This window comes from Nesoenas mayeri (assembly GCF_963082525.1).
Source record: "Nesoenas mayeri genome assembly, chromosome: Z".
NCBI lineage: Eukaryota > Metazoa > Chordata > Aves > Columbiformes > Columbidae > Nesoenas > Nesoenas mayeri.
The window spans coordinates 24,227,599-24,254,026 of NC_137542.1; the positions used below are offsets into that span (position 1 = coordinate 24,227,599).

The 26,428-nt window shown below is 37.7% G+C and overlaps 1 protein-coding gene across 1 annotated transcript in view; it reads right to left on the bottom strand.

The window, feature by feature from the left end:
* Nucleotides 1-26,428, bottom strand: part of SMC5 (structural maintenance of chromosomes 5) — a gene marked incomplete at both ends in the record, with an annotated part of 44,269 nt that overhangs the window by 14,351 nt on the left and 3,490 nt on the right. The window contains 13 exons of the mRNA XM_080362508.1: nt 1,313-1,436; nt 6,110-6,279; nt 6,434-6,607; nt 8,568-8,700; nt 8,907-9,001; nt 10,144-10,257; nt 10,975-11,129; nt 12,379-12,634; nt 13,533-13,604; nt 18,011-18,172; nt 21,141-21,281; nt 23,522-23,656; nt 25,357-25,519. Coding sequence (XP_080218634.1) covers nt 1,313-1,436; nt 6,110-6,279; nt 6,434-6,607; nt 8,568-8,700; nt 8,907-9,001; nt 10,144-10,257; nt 10,975-11,129; nt 12,379-12,634; nt 13,533-13,604; nt 18,011-18,172; nt 21,141-21,281; nt 23,522-23,656; nt 25,357-25,519 — 1,894 coding nt within the window. The remainder of the gene's footprint in view (nt 1-1,312; nt 1,437-6,109; nt 6,280-6,433; nt 6,608-8,567; nt 8,701-8,906; nt 9,002-10,143; nt 10,258-10,974; nt 11,130-12,378; nt 12,635-13,532; nt 13,605-18,010; nt 18,173-21,140; nt 21,282-23,521; nt 23,657-25,356; nt 25,520-26,428) is intronic.

A 26,428-nucleotide genomic window follows, 5' to 3' on the forward strand; every position in this document is an offset into this window, starting at 1 on the left:
TCTTTTCAGTATGTACTACCATATATTTCACACAAAGTAAGAAAATTAAGCTGATAAATAACTGAAATAAATTCTTTTTGTAATCAATAACTGTTTCAGGCAAATACCATCCACCCTCACCTACACCCCTGGGTATACTGAGAACCACACCATACATGCAAAATCTGCTTTCCTATGTTGGGTGAAAAAGAAAGTAAGACTCTCCTCCTTCAGGAAGGTCATAGAGTAGACAGTGAACAACTTTTAAAACAGCAACACACTTCGACAGTTTATGTACTGGGAAATGGGAAACAAATACAAAAAATCAAAAGCATATTCTAGAAATTCCTGGTATGAATACAGAACATTGGCACAAGTTTTGAAAAGAATTAGTTTTCAGTACTGTTATTACCTGTCCAAGTTCTGTAAAGCAACCTACAGCCTAAGGAACCCTTCTAACATAGCAGGTGCCATTTCTTGGGCACTTTCAAAACTGCTTTTGTTAGTTGACCCAAAGGTGATCTCTGAGACACTCCAATTTTTCCTATTAACAAACAGAAAGAGTCCACCCATTTGGAATACTCTTTTCTTTATTTATTATATAAATACCAGCAACTGAAGTGTACTGAAATTAGCCTCACTTAACAGGTAATACTCAGCCCTTTTCAGGGTTAAGCGAGAACACATTTCAAAATTAGTAAGGCATGACAAAGGAACAATATACATGCTCAGTGTGGATACAAGAATGGCACCATTTCTTGCTGATTACAAAAGAACAAGCAGATTCCCTTGGGACTAAAAGTAACTATTTCTTGTTCCTTAGTTACTAAAAAAAAAAATCAAAAACAACCTAAGAAAATTCACCAAGTGGCTGCTCCCATTATTAGGAAGGTTAAGCTAAAGCTACAATTAAATCCAGACTGTTTTTCCTTACAACTTCTTATTTTCTCTTTAAATAAAAACGACAACAAAAAAGGAGATTATGAATTAGGATGGAAGGAACAGTTCACAGAATTATGCAGTACTGTGAAAATGTACAGGCTGAAATGGTTACACAGTTGATTCCTAGTTTATTCCTGTATTTACTGAATCAGACCATGAACTGTAAGATTTCAGTCACTAAAAGTCTAAATCCACACAAGCAAACAATCTACAAATTGAACCAATGACAGAGGAACAAGTTCAAGTTCATAAAAGCTTCAGAAGATATTTATCTTGAAGCAAGTTAGCTTGTAAACATTTATAGTAACACATTAAAATATAGCATACCTTCTACTTAAGTAACAAGAATTTGACTTTTCACAATAGTTAACACTAAGTTAAAAATACATACCTTTACGAGATGCATTAATTCAGTAACAAGTCTTACTTTCTGGATATTTATTTCTTTGATCTTTGCATTTGCCTGTTGAGACTCCTTCTCTAGGTTGATAGCATCTTGTTCTAGCTGTCTTAAACTATGGAAGGAATCAATATTTCATTAATCCTGATTAAAAACAAGGAGTACAAAAATGCAAGAATAGGAATCTGTATATCTAATCACTCCAAACACATTAGAGGCATCCCCAGTCTATGCACTTTAAACCTAAGAAATTCAAAAGACACAAAAATCATAATAAAAAAACTGATTTTGGCTACTAAGGGGATCACTCAGTAACCATACTCCTTTACTTCTGTAAATTTCAGATTTAAAAAAAAAAAATCAGTGTAAGGATGAAGTTTTTGTTCTGCTACGGTCTCCTTGCAACAATACATCAGATGAGGGTTCAGAAGGTTTGCTTAATTGTTGTTACACATATACTAGTAAAAAGAAAATTGTGTCCTCAACTTACTGCGGAAAACCAGAATTTTCACTTGTTTTAAACCCCCAAAACATATAATTATGAAGAACTTCACATGAATATTCATGATGTTTAGTGAGCTGCAAAGCATTTGGAAACCTTTAAAAATGGCCAAACAGGCCAAGAGGATGATCCAGGAAACCACAAACTGATTATTCTTACTTTGATCCCTGGGAAAAATTGTGCAGTAAGTCCCCTCTGGAAACAATTCTAGGGGCATCAGGGAGGATCTAGGTGATCAGGAAGAATCAGCAAACATTTACCACAGGTACATCATACCTGATGAACCCATTGTAAAATGACTGGATGGCAAGAGATCAACTTCAGCACAGCTTTCCTTTGGGTTATCTAATAAAAGCTCACCTGCACACTCAAAAAGGAGAGACAATAGCAGGTGGGGCAAGTCCAAATAATACCCTACCCTGGCCACCCCCAGGGCCATCACAGGAGCCATCAGCCCATGAAACACTCATCTCCACAAGCCCAGAGGAGCACAGGGGCACCCTAGCAGGCAGGAACTCAAATTAAGGACTCGGAGGAAGGGACACCCTGTCCCACACAGGCTCAGCACCAGTGTCCAGGTGTGAAACCCAGCAAGATAAGTCAACACCACAGCACCCTTTGGTCTGAGGGGTGTTGTTTGCTGGGGTACGCTACAGGATCCAGCAGAAAAGCATTTTGGGACTGTGCAGGACTTATGACTGGATATTCAGGGGAGAAACCAAATGTGGGGAGACTTGGAAAGAAGTGCAGGAAAATGCAGGGATGTGGGGATAAAAGGAACAGTTACATGTAAACAGTTAGTTGGTCAATACACTAGTCCAGCCATGCCTAATTGGCACACTCTTTTCTTATTCAGTTCCATTTTCACTCTTTTCCTGGGCTAGGGACTCTCCATTCACATGTGTGTATGGGACTGTAAGTACAAGCAACTACAATCAGATCACAAGTCAGAGGAGAGGGCCTACTTGTTTGTGGTGCCAGCACCCAAAGACCAAAGTGAGAATTAAGTCACTGGAGTGGGATTACAAATCAGAGGTCCATGTGTCCATGGTACCAGCACACAGGTTCAAGTCCAGGTGTGAAAGTGAGTATCTGATACATAGTGAGGACCAAGCCAGACTAGCTAGCAAGTAGGTGAAGTGGCCTGAGAGCCAAGGGGGTACATGTGTCACCAAGGGCAAGACCACAGGAGGAGACAGCTATTGGAGGGACCAAGGGGGTCCAGCCTGGCTGCCAGAGACCATGAGGTCTGCTGTTTCTAGGAGTGAGACCTGCTGGCACATCTATGTCTTGAAAGGTTAAGATGTCAGAGGTAATGGCTATTAGGGGTGACCAGAGGAGTCACAGCTACCTCTGTGCATTTGTATGCCTGTGTGTTGCTGCGGAGAAGCCCATTGAGCTGGCTAGTGGGAAACCAAGGAGTTCCAGACAGTTCTGCACATGTGCACATGGGTGAGTGAGGCAGCCTGTAGAGGCAACAGGAGCAGGGCTGCAACCTCTGGGGTTTGCATGCCCAGTTATCAGCAAATGAGGAGATGGAGGTCCATGAGCAGCTACAGTGCACACACAATGTGGAGACCCAGGAATCCATGCTGCCATATGTATGAGTCTCACTAGGTAAGCCCCATCCTGTTCAGGCACAGTAGGAACACGATGAGGCCACTGGTACTGTGTTTGCTATACTGCTCTGTGTGTCTGTCTGTGCACCTGGTTGTCTCTGTGCATATGTGCTGTTTAGATGTGCTCTGTGTGAACATGTCTACTGGGAAGACAGTAATGGTTGAACCTGGGAGCATTAAGATGCATCAGTTGCCTCTTCCTCTCAGGCTGCTGGATCCAGGCCTAGTCACCTCACTTTTTCAATGCTGTCTCCCACAATATTGTTGTACTCAAGTTGAAAGACTACAGTCTGGATAGAGGGAAGACTAGATAGGTTAAAAAAAAGTGGTTGGATGGCCAGTCATGGTTAGTCTGTTGTATTCTCACGGGAGGCCAGTATGAAGTGGGGTACCACAGGATTAAGAACTGGGGCCTGTCCTGTTTAACAGCTCTGCCAGTGACACAGAGTAGCAGACAGAGAGCACTCTGGTCACATTTCACACTAAACTGGGGGCACAACAGGCCAGCCACTCAAGGTGGGCTCCTGAGGCTGAAGGAAGGGGTCAACAGAAGCCTCATGAGATTCAGTGAGGACAAGTGCCAAGTCCTGCCCCTGCAAAGACAGTGGGTCTGGAAGTGATACAGCCTCAGCACACACAGGCTGGGGAGAAGCTCTGCAGGGAAGGACTTGAGGTATTGGTGGACAATTTGCTAAGTGTAACCCAGCAGAGCACGCTGGCAGCAACATGGCCCCCCAGTACACTTGCCTATATCAATGGAAGCATAGGCAGGAAGGAGGAGAGTGATTTTTCCTCTCCGTTCAGCACCACACCTAGTTTTGTCCCCTGCCCCGAACATCAACAAACTGAAGCAAACTTGGACAGCAACCAAGGCAGTCAGGGGCTTGCAAGAACAGGAGGAGAGTGCTCAGCTTGTTCGCCCTAGACAAGGGACAGCTTTGCAGCAACTAATAGCAACCCTCCAATACTCCTCCCACAAGGAACACGCTATACAAAATGGAACGAGGCTCTTATAAGAGATGCATAGCAAAAGGATGACAGTGGACATAAGCTGAAAGAAGAAAGATCCAGACTGGATGTCAGTAGAAACTTTTTCCCCATAAGGGCAGTTGAGCAGTGGAACAGGATGTCCAAACAGGTTGTGCAATCTCCATGGAGACTTTCAAGATGCAGTAGGATACAGCCCTGAAAACCCTGTCTGAATTCAGTGTTGACCTTGCTTTGAGAACACAGCTGGACTACAGACTACATGAAATATCTTCCAACCTATGCGATTCTGTCATTATATATTACTTTCAAAATTATATCCAGCTTTATTCAGATACTACTATCAATTAGAAACACAAATACTTGGAAATAGTTACACTCACTGCAAGGATGATTTAAATAATCGCTATCACTACAGAAAGATGCACATTATACAAGAAAATTTGTAACAGCCTTTTCTGTAACAGTGTTAGGATCCTTACTCCTATTGAAAACTAAGAATCATAGAATGTTAGGGATTGGAATGTAACTATTTTTTCAAAAGGAAGAATTTAATCGATATTTGTTTAGCTAAAAGGTCCACCTCCTACCTTCAAACAATATTCTGTATTCTAGTAAAACACCATGACAATACATATACACTTAATAAGAAACCTGAGAGCAATATTTGTCTTTGAGGCTAAGCTGACATCCACAATGTTTAAAGTAGCTTCTTTTCACAGCAACCTAGATACTTGTGATTATACAGCAGTTTATTCTGGTCCCTCTCACATCTCTGCAGGTTTGTTGTTTGGGTTTTGTTTTCAATCTCTTTTTAGTTTAATGCACCATACATAACAAAAGGGCTGTCCACATAAGCACAAGCACCAAGTTTCAGAAAATGAAAAGTGTGGCATAATCATATAGGAGTATTTGAGGGTACAAGGTCTGCTTGGACTTTGTTACAGGAGTGGAGGGTGTGAAGCCTGGGGCAATCTCATGTACACTGCCTTCTGGGACTGTAAGATAAGTGAAATCCTCTTGAACCATACCCAGGTTCTCCCGTATGACAAAGCAGTAACGGAAGAACTAAATGCAGAGGCCCAGAAAACCAGAAAATGCATTGTGACAAATACTGTCGACAAGCAGGATCCAACTCAACCCCTAACAAGCTTACTGAGTACCATTTACATACCTGATGGTATTATCTAGTTATGTGCTACCATGATAGAAGACTATGGTAATATTTGAGTAACGACTGCAATGCTCTCTCACTTTAACTTATGATTTTATTTCAGGAAACCATTTGGAAATTGCTACATGGTTTCTAAAATACTGTTTTAATCTCCATTTCTAAACATCTTTGTCTTGATTATCACCTGTATCTGATGGTCAGTTACTGGTTACTTTGTAAAGGTAAAAGCACATTGGAGTAAGAAGAAGCCAAAATACTTCTTGGACACAAGACAAATTTTTCACCATGAGAACAATCAGCCAAGAGAAAAGTCTCCCCAGGGAAGTGGTGGATTCCCCAACACTGGATACTTTAAAGGTCCAGCTGGACAGGGTGCTGGTTTGTCTTGTCTAGACTGTGGTTTTGCCGAGAAAGTTTGGACCAGATGATCCTTTCAATGTGATATTCTATAATACCTTTCTTATGAAAATTGTTCATGTTTCATTGATAATATAGTTGTTTCCTACCTATCATACTTCACACCAATTTTTGATTCCAACTGTCTCTTCTTGTTTCCTCTCTCGAAAAGCTCCTTCTTCTGCTGCCTGAGCTCATTGTCCCTGCGTTCCAGCTGTTTCTGTCTCGCAAACAGTGTAGTCAAACGCATATCCAATGACTTTATCTTGTTATTGATGTCCTGAAATAAAAGAATACACACCACTAGCATTCACACTACAAACATACCATACTAACATACGCAAGTAGGCTGTGACGCAGGTAGGTTGTGCTTATCGCATGCTAAAATGGATAGCAGTTCATATCATATAGAGCACAAAAATATATATTCTTACCTGTTGTTCATTTTCCAATTGTCTTCTTTCATCTGTATCCACTGAACTAGTGAGAAACTGTGCTGTCCTCAGGGATGAGTTAGTAGAGAGGGTCAGGTTTGTATAAGCAGATACTTTAACAATGTATTTTTCTTCTGCTGTGTATATTTGCCTAAGTTTGGTTTCCTGTATGACCTAAAAATCATACAAAAATATCAATCTGACAAAAGCATTACTTACAGAAATGCTTTTCAAAACAAAGAATAAATAGCTAAAATCCACAGAAAAGAACTTCAGCTTATGCAAGACTCTGATTTGTTAACAAACCTCTGCAAAAAGATGATGCTAAGTGTAATGCATCATTATACTTGTAATTCAGACTGGTCAACAAAGAATGGTTAAGATACTGTCAAGCACAGTATGTTACCATAACCAATTAAACAGGTTGTGATTATTCTGATGCTACAGATAGACACTGGGAAAACCTGTTAATATTTGTACCACATCATGAACAAGGATTGTACTTGCTGTAGATGCATAAAATGCAAACATAGCCTGTGTACCAAAGAACCAAAAGTACTTTAGAAATTAATAGATGAAACCATAAGTTGAGCTGTAATGCATGAACTTCAATGAAGCAACTGTATCTGTAGGGAAAAAATGAGGTCCAAAAATACTAGAGTTACTATTTTTAAATGACTTGTGTAAAAAAGGATATAAATAAACAAAGATTTACTATAACGCAAAGTAATACAGTACTTCAAAAAGAAATATGCGTCCAGTAAATAAGGAACAGCAAAAAGCTTCCATAGGACAACATGAATTTGGCGGAAGATTCTTTCAAATTATATACACAGCACCAGAAATATTCTGTTGATTTGGTTTCTGGACACTGAAAACCATATTTACTTTGCTTTACAGCTCAGGCTGTGGTTGACAACATCTCTATCTTAAGTTTTTTTTCCATATGTTCAGCTCTATACAACACATCTCCTTTTAAACTAAAGCTTTCTCTGGCATATGTGAAACAAAACATTGCAAACAATGCACTTCCCAATCAGAAATAATAAAAACAAACAAAAAACTTTACACAACTGAACTGAGGAAGTGCCATGTGCTACACATTCAGAATAGTGGCTCATCTTTGCCCCTAGACCAGTGATTTTTCACTTGCTGCCCACAGTCTTCTGGAAAGGAACATCTAAGAAGTAATTCTGACTGGTTTACAAAATGTAACTCAAAGGCCTATTACATAGGTAAATCTGCCTCATCCGGTGATAAAGTGTTGCAGAACTGCAGTTTAAAGATTAAAATGCTTAGAAAAAACATTAAGAGAAGAACTTGGCATCCAAGACTCCTTCCACTTTTAATTTCCTCTTCCTCATTCTTAGAGCCTCAGAAACATAGAAGATAGAGAGGATGGAGTAACAGCCATCCCAAAAACCAGGCATTGTTTTCATTGTTCTCAGAGAGCCCAAAGCAGTTTTCTGAATTAGGAGTTCACTTTCTGTATAAGATAGACAACAGATGTCCAGCATAGATGGAAAAGTGAATAAGGATTTAAGCTGAAAACTGCCATATGTGTTACCCATTACAATGCAGCAATGAACCCACGAAAGACTAAGGTAAGGAGGTTACTCCTAGTGGAAGCTCTTAGCCTACTTCTAAAAACCCAAAACATTTATACACTATTTAGCACATAAATTCTGACTGAAGCTACACAACTGTATTTGCCAGAAACTGAACTTCTTGATGTATTTTTAAAAAATTTAAAAAGCAGCTTCTGATTGTTGATTTAAAAATGACAGGTCAGCAATGTCACATACTATTAACTGTTTGATCAAAATCTTGCACAGAATATCTCAGGCATTTAAAGTAGATGTTATAATGAAACAACTTCATATAATTAACTTGGAACAGTGTGCAGGTGCAAGATATATTTAACTTTCTGTGAAGTACTGTCTTAGATTTCCTAGATTTGTTAAAATGTCTTGCAATATGTTTATATGATGAACTGGTTTTACTTCTCAAGGCCAAATAAAAGGCTATGGCTTTTTTTTTTTTTTTTCTTTCTTTCTTCACATTAAATTCCATAAGAATTTCTAAAATGAAACTCCAGACCACAGGTGTATTTGTACTATTTAGGACATCTCACCCTTTCAATCATGTTTCTGGTCTTCTCTGTTCCCACAGGGACATCATGAATACGGTACTGGGAGCAAAGATAACTCATCACAGGATGAGGAGCATCAAATAACTCTCGTAAATATGAGAAAAATCCATATCGGCTGAAAAGAAGAAAAAGCATACATCAGAAATAAAATTTGGCAAGTAAGCAAGCTGAAGTTAATGGAGGGTCAGAAAGAAGCCCTGCTAACCAAGAACTGAATTGTCGAAAATTTGATTTGCATAGAAAATTCAAATATATATTACAGCAACAACAACAAAACATTGTATTTAAAACCATCCCCCACTGATATAATCTTATACATACCATAATTCTTCAATAGGTCTTGAAGGTAAACTTTCAGCACATGATGCAGCAGGAGCACATACCGCATTCACTCTTAGTTTCTGATGATCACGTATCTAAATATAGATTCCATTAGATTATTTAGTAGTAAAGAGCAGAAAAATTCACTACATGAAAGTCAAGTATCTATCCTTGATTCATAGAATCCAGATGACTTTAAACTGACAGCTTCTGGAAGAACCCACAAAACTCCACTCTGGCTCACGTCTGACTGAGTTCTCTAAAAGCCAAGCTCAGTTAATTTCTCTCTGGTTTTGTTTTCTCTAATGCATGGCATTTTCACAATCAAAGAAATCCAGAGCCAGGTGCTCAATCTAAATAGCCAAGCTGTATGCAATAAGGAAGCCCCCTCTTTCAGGCTGTATGACCATTTTGCACAGGCAGTGGCAGACCACTGGCTACAGAGGCTCTGAAAAGCCTGATCCTAACAGGGCAGAAAAGATTGAGAATAAAAACGAAAGATCAGTTGCACTGGTTTAATCAGCTTTGCACTGGGTTCCGCAACTATGGAAGCAAGACAAGCCCCCAGAACCTCAAATATCACTACTAGTGCTCACAGATATAAAAACCGCCAGCTTCTGTGAAAATTTCAGGGCAGTTTGTCATTAATCACACTATTCTGTGGACAGTAGTTGGGAAGCATTATGACAGTTAATGTCATATCTTATGGGTTTTTTTTCCTGCGTCATCTGTCTGGCTCTCAAAGGGAACAATTGCCTTATCGCTCCAGGAAACAGCAGTACTAAGAACATGTAAGCTTGATTTGCTGCTGGAACCATTGTCTTCTCACAAAAGATGTTCTCTTGCCTCTTTAGTCAGGAGGCACTGGAAATGCTTTGTACTAAATTAGTAGCTTCCTGCTCTTGTCATTTTCTTGTACACAGTATTTTCTCCTCAGTGGTTATTGCCTTGTCAAGGAAGACTAAAGTTATTTCTAGAAAGAAGTAGCTTTTTAATATTCCTGTATCCCTGCAGCTGGTCTAGGCTTTAAAAAAAAAAAACAAACCAAACCAAACTAAAAATCTTACTCCAGATGAAAACCTTAATCCAGAAGAAAAATTTTAAATACTTTGTACTAGTCATTGTGCTGATCTTGTCAATCAAAACTTAATAAATACAGACACTTACTCAGTAGGCTCCAAAGTTTAAAGCTCCTACATCAGTATTTATGCAATTTTTAAGACTAGTGCCTACTTGCCTCCACAAGAAACGCTTCCATATCTTCTTGACTTTCAAAAACAAAAGCTCTCATGTCATTGGCTGAAATGTGATTTTCAATATACTTAGCATGTTTATTGTCTTTCATATTGATCTGATAAAGAAATGTAATAAGAAAGAGATTTAATACAATTGGACTTAACACCCCTTCCCAAAATATTTTAAGCAGTCAGATGATACTCGAGCTTTAATTTAATGACAACAAAGACAATGCTTAAGTGTCTTTAAAGACTTATCTCCTGTTTTCTTGCAATCAGTTCTTTTGGGAGGAAGCTTACAATAATTCACATATCATTATGTCTGAGTGTTTAGGAATCCATACCCTTTCTCAGCATTCCTGAATCTATCATATCACTGTCTCCACCAGACCACCTCCCCCTCTTTTGCTCCACCCTAACCTTACAAATTGCAAACACCACCATCTCATGTCTAGGGGCTCTGCTCCAGTACTACTAAAGGTATCTCACTGTTCAGAAACAGTTACCATAAGGAATCAAAAACAGCAAATGCCACACTCCCTAAGTTATTCATATGCAGAGGAAATCTGCAATGAGGACTTGAATAAAGAACCACTCCTTGAGAAGGGAAGGGGTAGGACACACCTGTTTTACTCAATGTCAAGTATTACTGCATTGCCTACGAAATTAAAATTACAAACAGTTCACCATGCTGATGTATGGTACCCTGCATGTAACTGGCAGTTCTTTCAAGATGTGTCTTGAAAGTCTTAAAAGTCTTTCTCAAAGTCTTGCAAGGCACAAATAAACGTAACATGAACTAGTCAGAATGACATTCAAGTAAATTTTCTTACTTCGAGCATCATGGGTTCACAAACTCTTTTTTTAAATTTGTCTTTGTTCTGTCTTAGCCACATAAGAGCAGAGTGGGTGTCTCGGAATCTCACTTTAAGATTCTCTTCCTTCATATTCATTATATTATTAAGTTGTCCAAGGCGATCAATTATTCCTGCAATTTAAGGCTGTTTCTTAAACAGAGTCCATAGGAAGTACACATATTATAAGTAGCATTTTGCAATATTTATCAACTAAGCTACTGCAGCAGTAAGATTGTTAAGAGATTATTAAGAATTAAGAGTTTCCCTTCCCACAACCAAGCTGTTGCTTATCCTAAAGAAATCTTAAGAACTATTAAAGCTCAAAATCTGAAGGACAATGAAGACTTACCCAACGTATAACAAAATGTGGTAGCACAGTAAAAACATAGAAATTTAGTGCTAAAAATATCTCTTTTCAAAACTTGTTCTACCTTTGTATTTAAAACCCAAAACACCCCAAGAGGAAAGAGGCAGTGGGACAAGCAATATGAAATCTGAGTGTTATTTCACGCTTGCAAAAAAACAAATGTGTAACAACAGACTGTGTACAAAAACATTTGCTGTTCAGAAGAAACAGATTAAATACTTTCTGTGCTTCTCAAGGTAAAATACATAGTGTTTCCTTCCTCAGGTCACTTGGTCTCTCTATATATCTCAGTTTCTTCTTGGATTCCATGACAAGTTGAGTGCCAGAGAAACAGGCATGTGGAAAGGTACCACAATCACCAAGGAATATAAACAACACTCTCTGACAAGCTATAATTCTTGAATTTACTAATCGTAACTCCTAGGCTAGTATAAAGGAATTTACTATAATTAAGGTTAGCTCAGGTTCATCTAGAAAGGACAAATGCAGCATCAGTAGCTGATATACTGCCAAAGAGCTAATTTTAAACACTGCATCTTCGAAGCAAACTGCTTTTATTTCAGTTTGTTTGTTTTTTGCACGCTGCTAACATTTAATAACAGAAAAAAGCCAACCAAACAACCGAAAAACAAACCAACCCCTTCTCCCCTCAAAAAAAACCCCAAACCAAACAAACAAAAACCAAAACCAACAAAAACGAAACTGGCAAAGCAGTCTCCTTACCCAGAGATCAGTGAAAACTAACTTTTTGGAAGGACAGTTTTAAGGTCAGCTGCTGTCTTTAAATCTTCTCATTCCTTCTTTGAAAGCTGTTTCTGTTACTTTTAATAAAACTAATAACAGACAAGAGGACTGCTATACATGTAAAATAAAACTATGAGGCTTGAGGTAAATGTCTCAAATTATTTCACTACAGTAGGACAAGCAGGTTCTGTACTGACCGCCATGAAAACAAAAAAAGATAAATAAAATTAAAAAAAAAAAATCAACAAACAAAACGCCAAGTAACTTACTTTTCATTTCCCTCTCTTGGTTCATTTTCTGTGCTGTTAGATCACTGATATCAATATCAATATTTGTTCTTTCTTCTTGTAATTTTTTCAGCTCATTGTTAACAGCATCAATTTGTGGCTGAAGATTTTCACAGTCTGCTATTGTATTAAGCTCATTCTTCCAGTCCTCTATCACCTTCTGAGTGTTCTGTATTTTCCTCTTTCTGTCCATTTCTTCATATTTTTTCATTCTCAAAGCTTGATTAATTTCTTCAATCTATAAATATTTAGTATTTCCAATATTAAGAGTTTATCATACAAAATTTACAATAAATAATATCTGTGCAAGTGGTATTAAATGCCAAAGTAAACATGCACAAAAAGCATAAGAGTCTGCTGTATTTCCAATAGCCTTATGACAGTTGAAGAAATGACAAGATTTTGTTAAGATTTAGGAACATTTAAGCAAAAATACAATCAAGTCTTTAAGTCAATTTTTGAAGTTCCTTTATTTTTACAAAAGCAGAAGCTTAAAGGCCAAGATCTTGCTTAATGCATTTGAAAGTTAGTCTAAGACTGCATGAAACCTATAGCACAAACACAATGTGCATCATTGTGCATTAATGTGCACCCTTACACATTTAATTTACACATTTCTTGACTGAGTGCTCTGTAACTGTTTTATAACACTAAGTTTTCTTTTTTAAAAAAGCTGGATGTACACACTGAACAGAAGCAATAACCCTAGTGTATTGCATAGAATATTTGACGGCATATTTAATGCTGAGTGCATTACTGTACGATAGAGGCTGCAGCCTTTCAAGGAAAGTCTGTAATGTATAGTGTATTTACACACACACTGTCTGTTCTTAGATTTGTTTCATTAAGGTAACTGATTTTATGTAACATGTACCTGTACCTTAAGAATACCTGTTTGATCAATAGGCATTTTAAAGACTGGAGTAAAGCGTGCAAGCACTTGCAGCCTCTTCAGAGAAACTTCCCTCTTTCCTAACAGAAGAGCAGACAACCCCCAACTTCCCCGCACATTTGTGTTTTAATGCAGATTTTTAGAAGCAGCATTCCACTTGAATGCAGCATATGCTATAGCTAGTACTGAATTTATACAGTAGCAAAGAAACACACAAAAAAGTTACAAATACCAAGACTCTTACTTGCTTATCTTTCATTTCCAAAGCATCTTGCTTCTGTTTACATTTTTGAGAAGTGTCTTTGATTTCAGCAGCCTGAATACAGTAAGATATTGAAATTAGATAGTCAAATTCAGTTGCAGTTGTATTTGTAAAAAGCAGTCACATTTTAAAGACTATTCCGTATATTCATAAATAGGTATTTATTCCACATTTTATTACTGACAAAGTCATACTCTCCAGTTTCTTATTATTCTTATTTGTATCTGTAACGTATATTTTCAGCAATTTGTGAAGAACTGAATAACGGCATATAAACTGTACACAACCATTCAGCTATAGATGTGCCCATGCAGGCATGACAGGAGTCTCCTAAACAATCTGAAAATAACTCCATCCTCAATTTCAATAAAATGTTACATTCAGATCCTTACACTTAAAAAATATTCTTGCCTCTTCTTCCAAACCAGCGTTGTTGTGCTAAAGCTATATTCTACACAGCTGAGCTTGACAACTTGTTGGCTCATGTACAGGCACCTGTATCTCTTTCTCAACCTTTCTCATTTTCTATAGAGTTGTAAAATAATATAGGTTGGAAGATACTTCTGAGCATCACCCAGTCCAATTCCTTGCTGACAGCAGGTCTTACTGTGTTAGGTTGCCCAGGCACTTGTACAGCCAAGTCCTGAACATGGTGGAATTGTACTATCCTTTCTCTACAAACTTAATTCCTGCTTTCCTGAACCGTCAAGATGGAAAACAGCCCAAGCAGAATGCTGCAAGACTGCAGAAGGATGGAAGGACTGTAAGTAAATCCCACTGCAGATATGGAAACAAAACCAGCATTCTTGCTGGAGGAAATGTCTTCCTACAAATGGAGTCACACTGGAAACGTTAAGGTGCATCAAGAATAAAGAAAACAAAACTATGCAGAACCTTTTCCCTCCTGTGAGCTGAAAGATGCAGAAAAATTAAAGACCTTGATTCTACAGCTGTTTGAATGAAGGCAGTATGGAACAATACATCTTGGTCTTGCATTTGATAGCAACACAGCACCAATTCCATGATGTTCTCTAGAAAGCCATCAGGCAGGCACTCTGAAGAGGAAGCTCTCTCACAGGCAACTGATGCAAAATATTCACAAAACAATTCTGAAGGCTCTCAAAATCAGGACACTAGTAAGGAATTGGAATTCAACTTTTCAATTATCATTATATTTTCAGTTATTACATATTGATATACACCTACTTTACAGAACAGACTAACAACTGTAACTGTCTTTGTGGTTTTAATACATCGCTTTATACTGTCAAATGTTCCTAAAAAGACTGCAGTGCATAGTCCACTCTGTTTGAATTACTTTACAGAGCATAAACTGGAAAGTATTCTAGGCTTCTCTCACACGACTTTATCAACCTCTTCTGACGAAATGGGCCAGTTACTTTTTTCCAGAATCCGTATGTCCTACACATGCAAAGCACAAAATTTTACTAGGAATTCTTAGTCTAACCAAATCCTTAAAAAGGTTTTAACACAAAGAGAGACAAGAGAAATAGTCATGCAATGTCTCAGTATATTAATTTCCTCACAGATTTAGCTCTGCCTTTATTTTCAGTCCAGCTCCTTCCAGGCAAAATCTGTAACACCATACCTGGCTTTTTGCCAACAAAGCGCAAAAAAATACATAATGAAGAGGTGCTTTATCTCTGCTCTCACATATATATACTCAAGCCAAGAGCAAGATCTCAAGAAGCAGTCAGGATTACCATTACTTGATATAAGCCTGGACCACATAGCCTGAAGACGATTATGTTCCCTATAGGTCTGAGTGTCCAAAATAGAGAAGACTTAGAACATTAAACTGCTTTCCCTTAATGCCAAATTGAAATTTGGCTTTTAAAAAACAACTTTGGGGCCATAAATAGTTATACTGTTTTTATAACAAAATAATTCATTAATCAACTCCTGCTGGTTTACAGGGGAATTATCTATTAAATGCTCACCAAATGCTTGCATCTACAAAGATAAAATTCTAAGTTATAATAAATTCAAGCTACATCTATGAAAAAGTGAAGAACTAATGAAGAAACAGCAATTTAAACAATTTTAAGGTATGGTACTTGAAAAGCTTGAGGTTTTGCCTTAGGTTGAAAGTATCTCCTGAGAGTGCAAGCAGCACTGATTCTCCTTTACAGGGACTTCATTTTCACAGACCAGCTAAGAAGGTATGTGGGAGGGAAATGGATTTCGGTACCCAAAAGAGCTACTGCCACAAAAGTTCAAGAAGTAGCAGTACATCTCTAACATCTTGTTAACATGCCTGATGTCACACAAATTGTTCACACCATAACCACATATACAATGTATTCCATAAAGCCTTTTCCCATGATTTTGGACTCCATGGGGGCTTCTTCAAGGTGGAATACTAATCATTCAAATTAGAATTGGACATATCATTTAATATCGGAATAAAACTCAGGTCTGGAAATGTCTTATTGCAATATTATATAAAACATAGTATTAGCTGTACATTGCAACTAAAAGAATAGCAAATAATCTCTGGAAAGCAGTATTAGAATATCTCAGTCAGTCTTCTGTAAGTTATTTACTTTAAGTGTAGCATCCTTCCTTCTTCCCATATTTTTGTCTTCTGGAATATTGTAGAACAAAATGCAAGTAATTCATTCCCAAGGCCCAAATTAAACACCACTTCAGCATACAATTACCCTTGTGAATGTTTCCTGCATGAAAGCCTTATGGCACAAGTTTAGATTGAGCAGAAAAGTATGTTGATTCAAGAGTATGAGTCAATCAGCTAGTACATTTCCCCAGTTTTTCTTTCACAGTTCTGTAGCAAATACTCTATGCTGAGCATGCTCCCTGCAAGTTAAAACTAAAACGCTCCCTGTTCTCTCCTAGGTTTCTCATATAAATAGAGTATTAACTCATACTAACAGAAGACAACTTTCATAAGAATAAAGCCCAATACTTCCAAGAATTGTGGTAGCAATGGTTCAGTAGAATTATATTCTGTTTGAAAAAATATATAACAATTAAAAAAGAAAAATAGGAGTAAAATCTCGTAAGATAACACCAAGTGGTGAAAACAAAGCTTAGCACTTCACAAGCATGGAGGCCATTAATGCACTATGAAAATTAATGTCAAGCTCCCAGCTGTTAACTTTCCTTTAAGGAAAGTAAGTACACTTACATGTAAACAACCACAACAAAGAACAAAACAAAAAACCCCAATCACACCCCAAATGTCTACTTAAATAAAACTGCAAAGTTTTAAAATGTTTAAGTATTTTGAATCACAGCATAATAAACTCTTGTAGTATTGTGGAGCACTAAATTCAAAGGATACATTTAGCAAATAATAATAACAATAATAGCAATGTAGTTGGGTGAGTAATACTGTTTACATCACAACAAAAATGTAAATGGTGTGAATGACAGTCTGTGATTTCGTTTTGGGGTTTTTTGGTATTTTTTTGTTTGTTTTGGGGGGGTGGGTGTGTTTGTTTGTATTTTAAAGCAAGCACAAGGACAGTGTAATAGCTCAGTGCACTAAATGCCACTGAAGTTTCAGACCCTGATTTTACAAGATGCTTCATGACAGCAGTCCTCTACAGATGTCACATCTCCACACCAAGTCCTTTGATCTGATTAGTTATCTTCAAACAGAACTCACTGCACCGAACATTCTCATGTTATGATTTAACTTTGGTTATGTGTTAAAAATTTGTGCAGTCTATGTATACAATGACTTCTGCAGCTGGAATAGTACATAGTAGTTAATCTGTGGAGAATTACAATACTTTTCTATTTGTCATACAGAAGTGGTAATGTTCTGTATCCCCAGAGAGAGCAGCTATTAAAAAAACAGACAGTAAGCCGTAAGGCAAAGGTAGGTTTACCATTAAATTCTCTTACAGGTTAAGAGTATTCACAGCTGATGCAGAATTACTGTGTAATAAAAGAACATTCCCTACTTATGGAATTAGGTTAAATATTAGAGGAACACTTTTAGGGCAGAAAAGTTGTAATTTAGCTTAAATCGACCACCCAAACCAGCTACATTTTAAGAAGACAAACAGAGCATCCATGAACCCAAACTACAGAACAAATGAAAACAGACAACCAATTTCATATAGGTATCTAACTCAAGGAAACTCTAACATTATATCCCTGAAGATTTTGAAGGTTCTACAAATAGAATTACAAAATTTGTGTGCTCTTACAATACTAAGAGAGCAGACTTTCAGAGCTGCTGCTGAAGGTTTACTAAGGAAGGCGTTCTTGAGTTTTACTGCTTTAATGGAGCAGAAACACAGAGAAGGCAGTGAGAACTATGAGCACGAGTATTTCAGAAAAATTTCTTCAGATACACATCATTATGGCACATGACAAAAAAAAGAGGTTATAGCTTTACATTTTACAAAGCTGAACAGAGAATGCGTCAAATATTTCAAAAGTTATCCAAGAATTTAAAATATTACCTTATCTCTGATTTTCTTATCCAGAGACTCAAAATACTCTTCAGTTTCTTGGATTTTTTTTGTGACTGGAGACTGCTTTTCTTTCAGATTCTTCAGTTCTTCCTTGGCTTGTTCTCGGCTTTGTTTTACTTCCTCATGCCGCTGACGAACATTTTCATATTCCTTACAGGAGTTGAAAGTAAAATAATTAAAGAATTCTTCTTCTATTCCAGCATTTTATACTGCCCTAATATTTTACTATTTTATTTAATTGCATATGCTTTTTAGGAGAAAAATCTTGTTCTGAAGCTAGAAGTAGAGCAACTGCTTAAGTAAGCCTCTTGTTACTAGTCGCTATGACTAGGAGATGTAGAGATCATTCTGTCTCCAGGGAACCACTTAATGGTTCTTAAAGAATATGCAATTCAAGTAGCAGAAGAACCTACCAATTTGTCTGCAATTATCTTGCCTCTAAGTCCAACTGGGATCAGTGTGAAAAAAGTAATTCTTTAGCCCTTTCTGTCCGTAGTTTGAGCACTACTTAAGGCAGAAATCCTCAAGTTAATAACCACAGAAAACGTAAAGAGAAAGGAAGGAGGTGGACAGTTTGTCAGAGCCAGTAACAGATATAACCCTGAAGTAAATCGAGGACAGAGGCAGAGCAGGACAGAACCTCGAAAAATAAACAAAAACTCCACTGTACACCACAAATATCTGAGAAGTCACTACCTATGCAGCTTAACTGGAGATGCATTTCTGAGAAGAAAGAGATGGTAAGAAGTGAGGTGACCAAGAACTTCCACTTCAAGAAGGGGGAATTTTGGAGGAGAAAGTAGCTTAGGCTGAAGGAGTCATTACTAGTGAATTTTTTTGGGTGCTAGGATGTCTGCAGAAAAATAAACAAACAAAACCCCAAACAAACAAAAAAAAAAAGAAAATAACATGATATTCAATGATTTTTAAGGGTTCATGAGGAAAAAAAGGATTCTTGGAGGGCCAGAGGGAGGAGCAGTAGATACATATACATGGGGTGCAGAGGAAGGGAAAGCTGTTTGATTTGGCAGGCACATCTTAATTTTTGTAACCATTACGCAAATAGCCTTGATTGTAATCATGCACCTAGTGAACGATCTGCAGAACTTCCAAAGGATTTCAGCCCTCCCAAGAGATATTTGCACTTAAACTATGTAAGAAAGCTTTTCTCAATTGTGAATGGAAGAGGAAGAATAGAAGAATGGGCATGGCTTGGTAAAAACATATTTTCAGAATTATGTGTTTTCAAGACATTTACAGCATGAGGAACAGCAACTCCTGCTGTTACAACACCTTAAAAGAGTATACTTTATGGTATATCATACTACTTTAAGCTTAAGCTGGGAGGGGTAAGAAACACCTTTCCATTAAGACCCTCCAAAAGAAGGACAACCTACTTTTTTTAAAAAAATGCAGCTCCTTAAATCTGCTCACTGATTATAGATGACAGAATCATTTGATGGAAGTCCCATTAAGATACATACAAGAACATAAAACATCCGCTAAATCCTTGAGTCTAAATCTTTAATACTACTCCTAGGGTCCATGTTATGGAATTTAAAGCAGATGCTCAAAAGCCTATTAGACATAGACATACATAAAAATGGTGTGAAATTCTACAGATACAGAAGCAAACGGCACTGATAAGAAAACACTTGACTAGAAAAATGTTCCTCAGGTAAAAAACAGTGGAGTCTTTAGAATAAAAACACAGTTCTACAGTGGTCAAATAATAAAACAAGTTGAGCACTAGACTTCTTCTTTTCTACTAGTATCAAGACACAATCCAGTGTCGTATTTCAGCTGACCTGTTTTCAGGCTGCCTGCCGTCTCCATTTTGTAACATTCTGCAGCGTTTATATGTAACTACTCCTACAGTTATACAGTTGTAATATTACATTTGGCCCTTTGATGGGAACCATGAGGCCAAAGTGGCTCTGGCAAAAAATGAGTTTGACACTCCTGACCTAGAGTATCAGTTCACATTAACTATGCAAGACCTGTATCACTACCAATAAAATAACTCATTCTTCTTGTTAATTAACCAAGACTAATGCATGTATAGTAAGAAAAACTTGCATTATTCGGCAAGTGCACAAGTCCAATCCTAATGGTACAGAGTACACATCTCCCTGCTTAGCACCCATCACCATTCATCTACTTCAGTTGCTGCTCATATATCCCTCTGTGCTCTGTGTGAAGGTTTGAAGGCAGTGAAGGTACAACCCTGAATTCAGTTGCTCTTCAAGATACAAGGGACATAAAGTTCTTTGTATACCCATGTGAGGCTTTGTTATCTGTACAATTGCAACAAAATGCCTTACAAAAGTTTTCTGCATCCATAAAAATTACATGTAAGTTTTTATAAGTTCTGTACCTGTATTTCATGAAATCTATGAAGCTTGTGAACAAGGCAAACAACATATTGCTTCAATATAATAAAATCTGCATCAGCTTAAACTGTTAATAATAATTTAATCTGACTGACCATTCAACATTAAACTAAACTACTGTCAAAGTGCTGTTCAGAAAGACTTACTTTGCTTCATATAACTGACCTGTCCTTGATCCTAGGCTTTTTTAAATTGGTGTAAAATTTCTATTGCTCAAAATGACAAAATTTTTGAGATTGCCAACCTATATTCACCGTGATTTATGTAATGTACACCAAATCTCAATTAATAAGTTAAAATCAGAAAAGGGGGAAGGCAACCTAATCAAACAAAACAAACATTAAAAAACACACATTCTGTAAACAAAACCAAATATTGTAAGTAGAAGAAGCAAGTGGAGCTGGCTAGGCATAGCTTGAAGTAAGCCAGTTGTGTCTTTGAGGAATAAAAAGGAGTACTGCTCTTGGCCCATAGTGCTGGCTTTCCTAAATGGGTAGTAACTACTTAAGCTATACCTTAAGCAACTTCTTCAGTCCAGCTACATGTACAAGCAAAATTCTGATCAAAGCTGGGCCAAGAGTAGTATTTCAAGACCTGGCATTTTTGCACCAAGCAATTGTAATAACAGCTAATTTTTTTTTAAATAAACTTTTGGCATATACCTAATATTGCAGTATTAGGAAAAATGGTTAGGTAAGAAAAACACTTAAAAGACAAAAGCTTACCACCCAAGGCCTTTTCCTCTCAAGCATCTCAATTGAGTCTAGATGGCGCTTGCGCTCATGGTATCTCTCAACATCTTGTTTGTATCTTTCAACCCTCTGTCTCATTTTCTCCAACGCAATAGCTTTGTCTCTGCACAAGTTCTGCAAGAATACAGATTTTCACGTTTTACTTTGTGTACTTTCATGTGTGTACATACATGATACTTTCATGTATCTACTTCGTGAAAACACTTCAGAAATAGTCCACAACTCATCTGTACATTAAAGCAGAAATGTAAGAAAGTATATTTTCTACAGTGGTAATTAGAGGGGAACAATCCAACTAAGAATAGTTGTCCAGCTTTTTCAAGTTCTTTTATCACATACTTCATGTGAAAACAAATCTAATTTAAACAGAAAACTTAATCTGCATTATTTATTTTTTAAAAATTTTCTCAGGAAGTCAGTCCCTACAGCTCAAGCCTCTGTTAATCTAGACATTTCTGAACCACCATAACTGGTTATGATAAATATAAATAGCAAAAATGCTTGTGAAAGATCTTGTAGAGATTTGTAACAGAAATGTTAAGTTTTGTAAATGTAGCATGCATGAGTCGAAATGCATATATGTCTGCAAGCACAAGAAGAAATAGCAGAACAGAAGATTAAAAGAATGGCCTGTATGGGTAATGACAGACACTGTTCCGAAGGCAACATTCCCAGTAGTAACAGGAGGAAGTACATTATTCCTGCAAAGATCACTAAGCTGTGCTCTGTTAAGATCACAGCACAAGTGACTGTCAGGGAAAGACCCTGTATCCTACCACCAGGACAACAACAAGTTCAGCAAGGCCTTCGACACTATCTCCCGTAATATACTCCTGCAAAAGCTGGTAGCCCGTGGCTTGGACAAGTGCACTCTACGCTGGGCTAAGAACTGGCTGGAGGGCTGGGCCCAGAGTGCTGGGGAATGGGGCTGCATCCAGCTGGCGGCCAGTCACTAGTGGTGTTCCCCAGGGGTCAGTGTTGGGTCCAGTCCTGTTTAACATCTTTATTGATGATTTAGATGAGGGGATTGAGACCATCAGCAGCAAATTTGCTGATGACACCAAGTTGGGAGGGAGTGTCAACCTGCTGGAAGGCAGAAGGGCTCTGCAGAGGGATCTGGATAGACTGGAAAAATGAGCTGATTCCAATGGGATTAAGTTCAATAAGGCCAAGTGCCGGGTGCTGCACTTTGATCACAACAAGCCCCTGCAGCGCTACAGGCTGGGCGCAGAGTGGCTGGAGAGCAGTCAGACAGAAAGGGACCTGGGGGTACTAATTGACAGGAAGCTCAACATCAGCCATCAGTGTGCCCAGGTGGCCAAGAAGGCCAATGGTATCCTGTCCTTTATCAAAAATAGCGTGGTCAGCAGGACAAGGGAAATGATCCTTCCCCTGTGCTCTGCATTGGTGAGGCCACATCCGGAGTACTGTGTTCAGTTCTGGGCCCCTCAGTCCAGGAAAGACATTGAAGTGCTGGAGCGGGTCCAGAGAAGAGCAACACGACTAGTGAAGGGACTTGAGCACAAGACCTATGGGGAGAGGCTGAGGGAGCTGGGCTTGTTTAGTCTAGAGAAGAGGAGGCTTAGAGGTGACCTCATCACTCTATATAACTACCTGAAGGGAAGTTATAGCCAGGTGAGGATTGGTCTCTTCTCCCAGGCTTAAACTCTGCCAGGGGAAATTTAGGCTGGATATTAGAAAGAAATTCTTTACAGAGAGAGTGGTCAGGCATTGGAACGGCCTGCCAAGGGAGGTGGTGGACTCGCCGTCCCTGGAGGTTTTTAAACTCAGATTGGACATGGCACTTAGTGCCATGATCTAATAAATGGACTAGAGTTGGACCAAGGGTTGGACTCGATCTCTGAGGTCTTTTCCAGCCCAGTCGATTCTGTGATTCTGTGTGTGATATACACTTTGTTTTCCTCTTTGTTAATACTCCAGGAAAAATAGGTAGCAGGCAACAATCTTGTCCACAATTTATGGAAGCTGAAGTCAGCAAGACTGAAGCAAAAGACAACCCTATGACAGCTCATGATTTCTAGAAGGCATAAAAGATCTGTCCAGAAAAGTTATTGCAAGTCAACAATCACAGAGAAGTGATGAGTACTTGACAAAAGGCGTCTCCTGTTCTCTGTGTCCAGACTATTAATACTTGCACACGCATCTTCATGCTTACAAGCATGTGAGTGTCAGAGTCAATAAATATTGAGAGATGAACATGAGTCGCTAAAATCAATTTACCGCAGACTTTGTAAACAAATACCACCCCTAATTCCATAAGATCTCAGGCTAAATTTTATTATGCTGATTTCCCTACAGTCACTGCACTCTGTCTCCAAAATGTGCATGTGTACCTCCAGTTCTCTTTCCTTTTCTCTGAAGTTCTTCAGTTCACAGTGATATTGGTATATTTCTGGAGAACCGATAGATTTTTCGGTGGCTTCAAGCAACTCGATCTTACTCAGTTTTGCAAATTCTCCAACTTTGTCCTAGAAAATAAAAAAAAAAAAATTACAAAAATACAGTATTAGTTAGAATAGTGCAATACAATGACTTAGGATTTAAATACCACCTGAATTACAGTTCTATGAGATAGCTCTGGCATAGTTAAGCTAAGCATAAGATAACCATCTCAGAGTAGCAAACAAACACTCCTGAATATTTGTCAGATTTCATCCATGGTTTTTTTGGAGGTGTTCTGGAATTATTTAAGCTTAAACCTTGGCTGTTCTTGGCTGTTTGTCAGCTTTTGCAACATCAGTTGGTTTGTTATTTTTAACTGGTTATCATTCTTCTGAAAAAGACAGTTTAGTACAGACAAGTAAAGGTTTTATTCCACTGTATTCTTAAATCTGTTCTCACCCTGCTGAGGCTACACCTCCCAGCATAAAAGCTGTGGTTAACCCAAAAGTTAGGCAATGTAGAAGTTAATATTAAGGCTGGCAGCCAAGGGTATCAAGAAGCATTGTTGCTGTCCAAAGCAGAGGAACAGCTCAAAGCCAAGAAAGACTGGAATGAAAGGTGTGCTTGTCATTGCTACAGTGGCAGAGAACAAATAAACCAAAACTTTCAGCACAATAATATTCACTGAACTGATATTTATGTACTAAAGAAAAAAAAAGCTGTTTTAAATACAAGAGTTATGTTGGCAGAGTATGCAGAAAGTTCTACTCTATAAAAAAATATTGTGAACATATAAATGAAAAAACACCAGAATATTTGTTTCCACAATATTAGCTTTTGAAATTTTAATGTTTTTCAGCATGTCTTCTTTAATGCATTTCTCCTTGAATAGAGGAATAAACCCATGGTTGTCTACGCTCAGATAAGGTCTCCTCGTATTACAGTCCCTGATGATTCACATGAACTGGAAAGGTCCTAGGAAGGAACACATTGTAACCTTTTTTTAAGGTGCAATTGTGAGGCACCTTAGTTATCTGCACAGAAATCCTGACATGCCTGAGCATGGATTCAGATACAGTAACTATTCACAGCACTCTTTAATCTTCTCTCTCCTTTAGGAGATATTTCCCTTCAGTATTATTTTATACTTACATGATTTGATTCTAAACATCTTTAAGTCCCACTCTATCTAAGCTCAAGGAATTGTTGAGCCACAAACGTGACCAAGAAGGCTCTACTGGCAATCTCTGTTGCAACTGTAGAGTCATTTAGTAGGACTGCTTTCTGTTTTTCAGAGAAAGGAATGGATACAACTCCCCTTCACTTACCAAGTACAGGATTGAATCCTGAGGAACTGACTGAATACAATCCAAGAAAAGTTCATACAAGGATTGACTGGGAAAGTTAGGGATGCAGAAGTACAGGAACCATGGAGGTAAAAATACAGAGACAGTGCTAAATCTAAAGACCTTTTAAAAATTTCCCTACAGATTTGTTGTTTAAGAACATTCCTACAGCAGCACACACAGCCCAGAGAGATACTACTGCTACTGTTGACCAGCAGCTTTCCGTTCAGTCTCAACTGACAGCAAGTACAAATTCATCCAATTAGTGAGCCTTAAATGGTCATACAGTTCCTTTCTTCTTTCACCATAACACCAGTACGGCTACCTCATTCTTTAAGTTGTCTCATTAAACTGCTGAAGTGCTACAAAATCTAAGAAGCAACAAAACACTCTGAAACAAACTGCATTTGTACTCACTGTCTTTCAAAATTCATTCATACCTGAGGAAGAAACTGGCACAAATTGTCCACCTGGATGTTTAAGGCTGCAATCTGCTCTTCTACTGTTTTCAGGGTTGTTGGCTTTTTGTTGATAAACCATGCTGATGAGTTATTCACCACATGAATCTCACGTGTTATAATGATATTTTCAGGTGGCTTAAACCTGATTAATAAAAAGAAGCGTTTACACTTCTGAGAATATGCAAAGATTAACAAACGTCAAAGTATGTTAGCATTATGATGCTAACTTTTAGATATCTAAATATTTAATATAAATAAATTGGACAGTAGCAACAGATCCACATTTTATGCTTCAGAAAACATTTAGTATTTCAGTGCTGAATTAATCACACATGGAAAACATTGAGAATATCTGCAAATCTTAACTCAGAGAAAGTTATTCATATAAATTACATAGTCATGCTGAATGTATGAACTATTTAAAAGTTGTTAGAGATGTGAATAGTACATATAAAAGCGTAGGGTTTTTACATGACATTTAGTAAGTTTTAAAATTGGTATGCAGGAGTACACAATAATGCTATGCCTTTAAAGTAAAAAACTTCAGTGTACAGAACTACATCAGTAAGCTGTGTATATATACTTCATTTTGGAACAAAAATAGTATCATATAGTAAGAAAAATACTAATTTATTTTCATTTTCCGCTTTTAAAGAACAGCAAAGATGTACCAGTTGTCCATTTAGTTCTCTAGCCCAAGTCTTATCTTCAAAAACTTCCTCTGGTTAAGATGCATCAGTAACAAATGAGCAATGAGATAGCAATAAATTATTGAAATTTTGGTTTAGAAATTGTCTAGTGCCTGATCAGTCAGCATACTGTCAAAGATGGAGAATAAGGACTCATAACAGTTTGGAGGCTGTGTACCTTAGGAGACTTAAAAGTAGAGGTCAAAGCAGAAGCAAATAATTCAACAGCTTCTAGTGTGTGGAATAAGTGCCATAAAGATATGAAACTACTTCTGCAAGACTATATGATTATTTCCTCCAAGTATCTATTACCTTATTTTAATATACCAGACGTCCTTCAAAAGACCTACAAAGCCATGCTC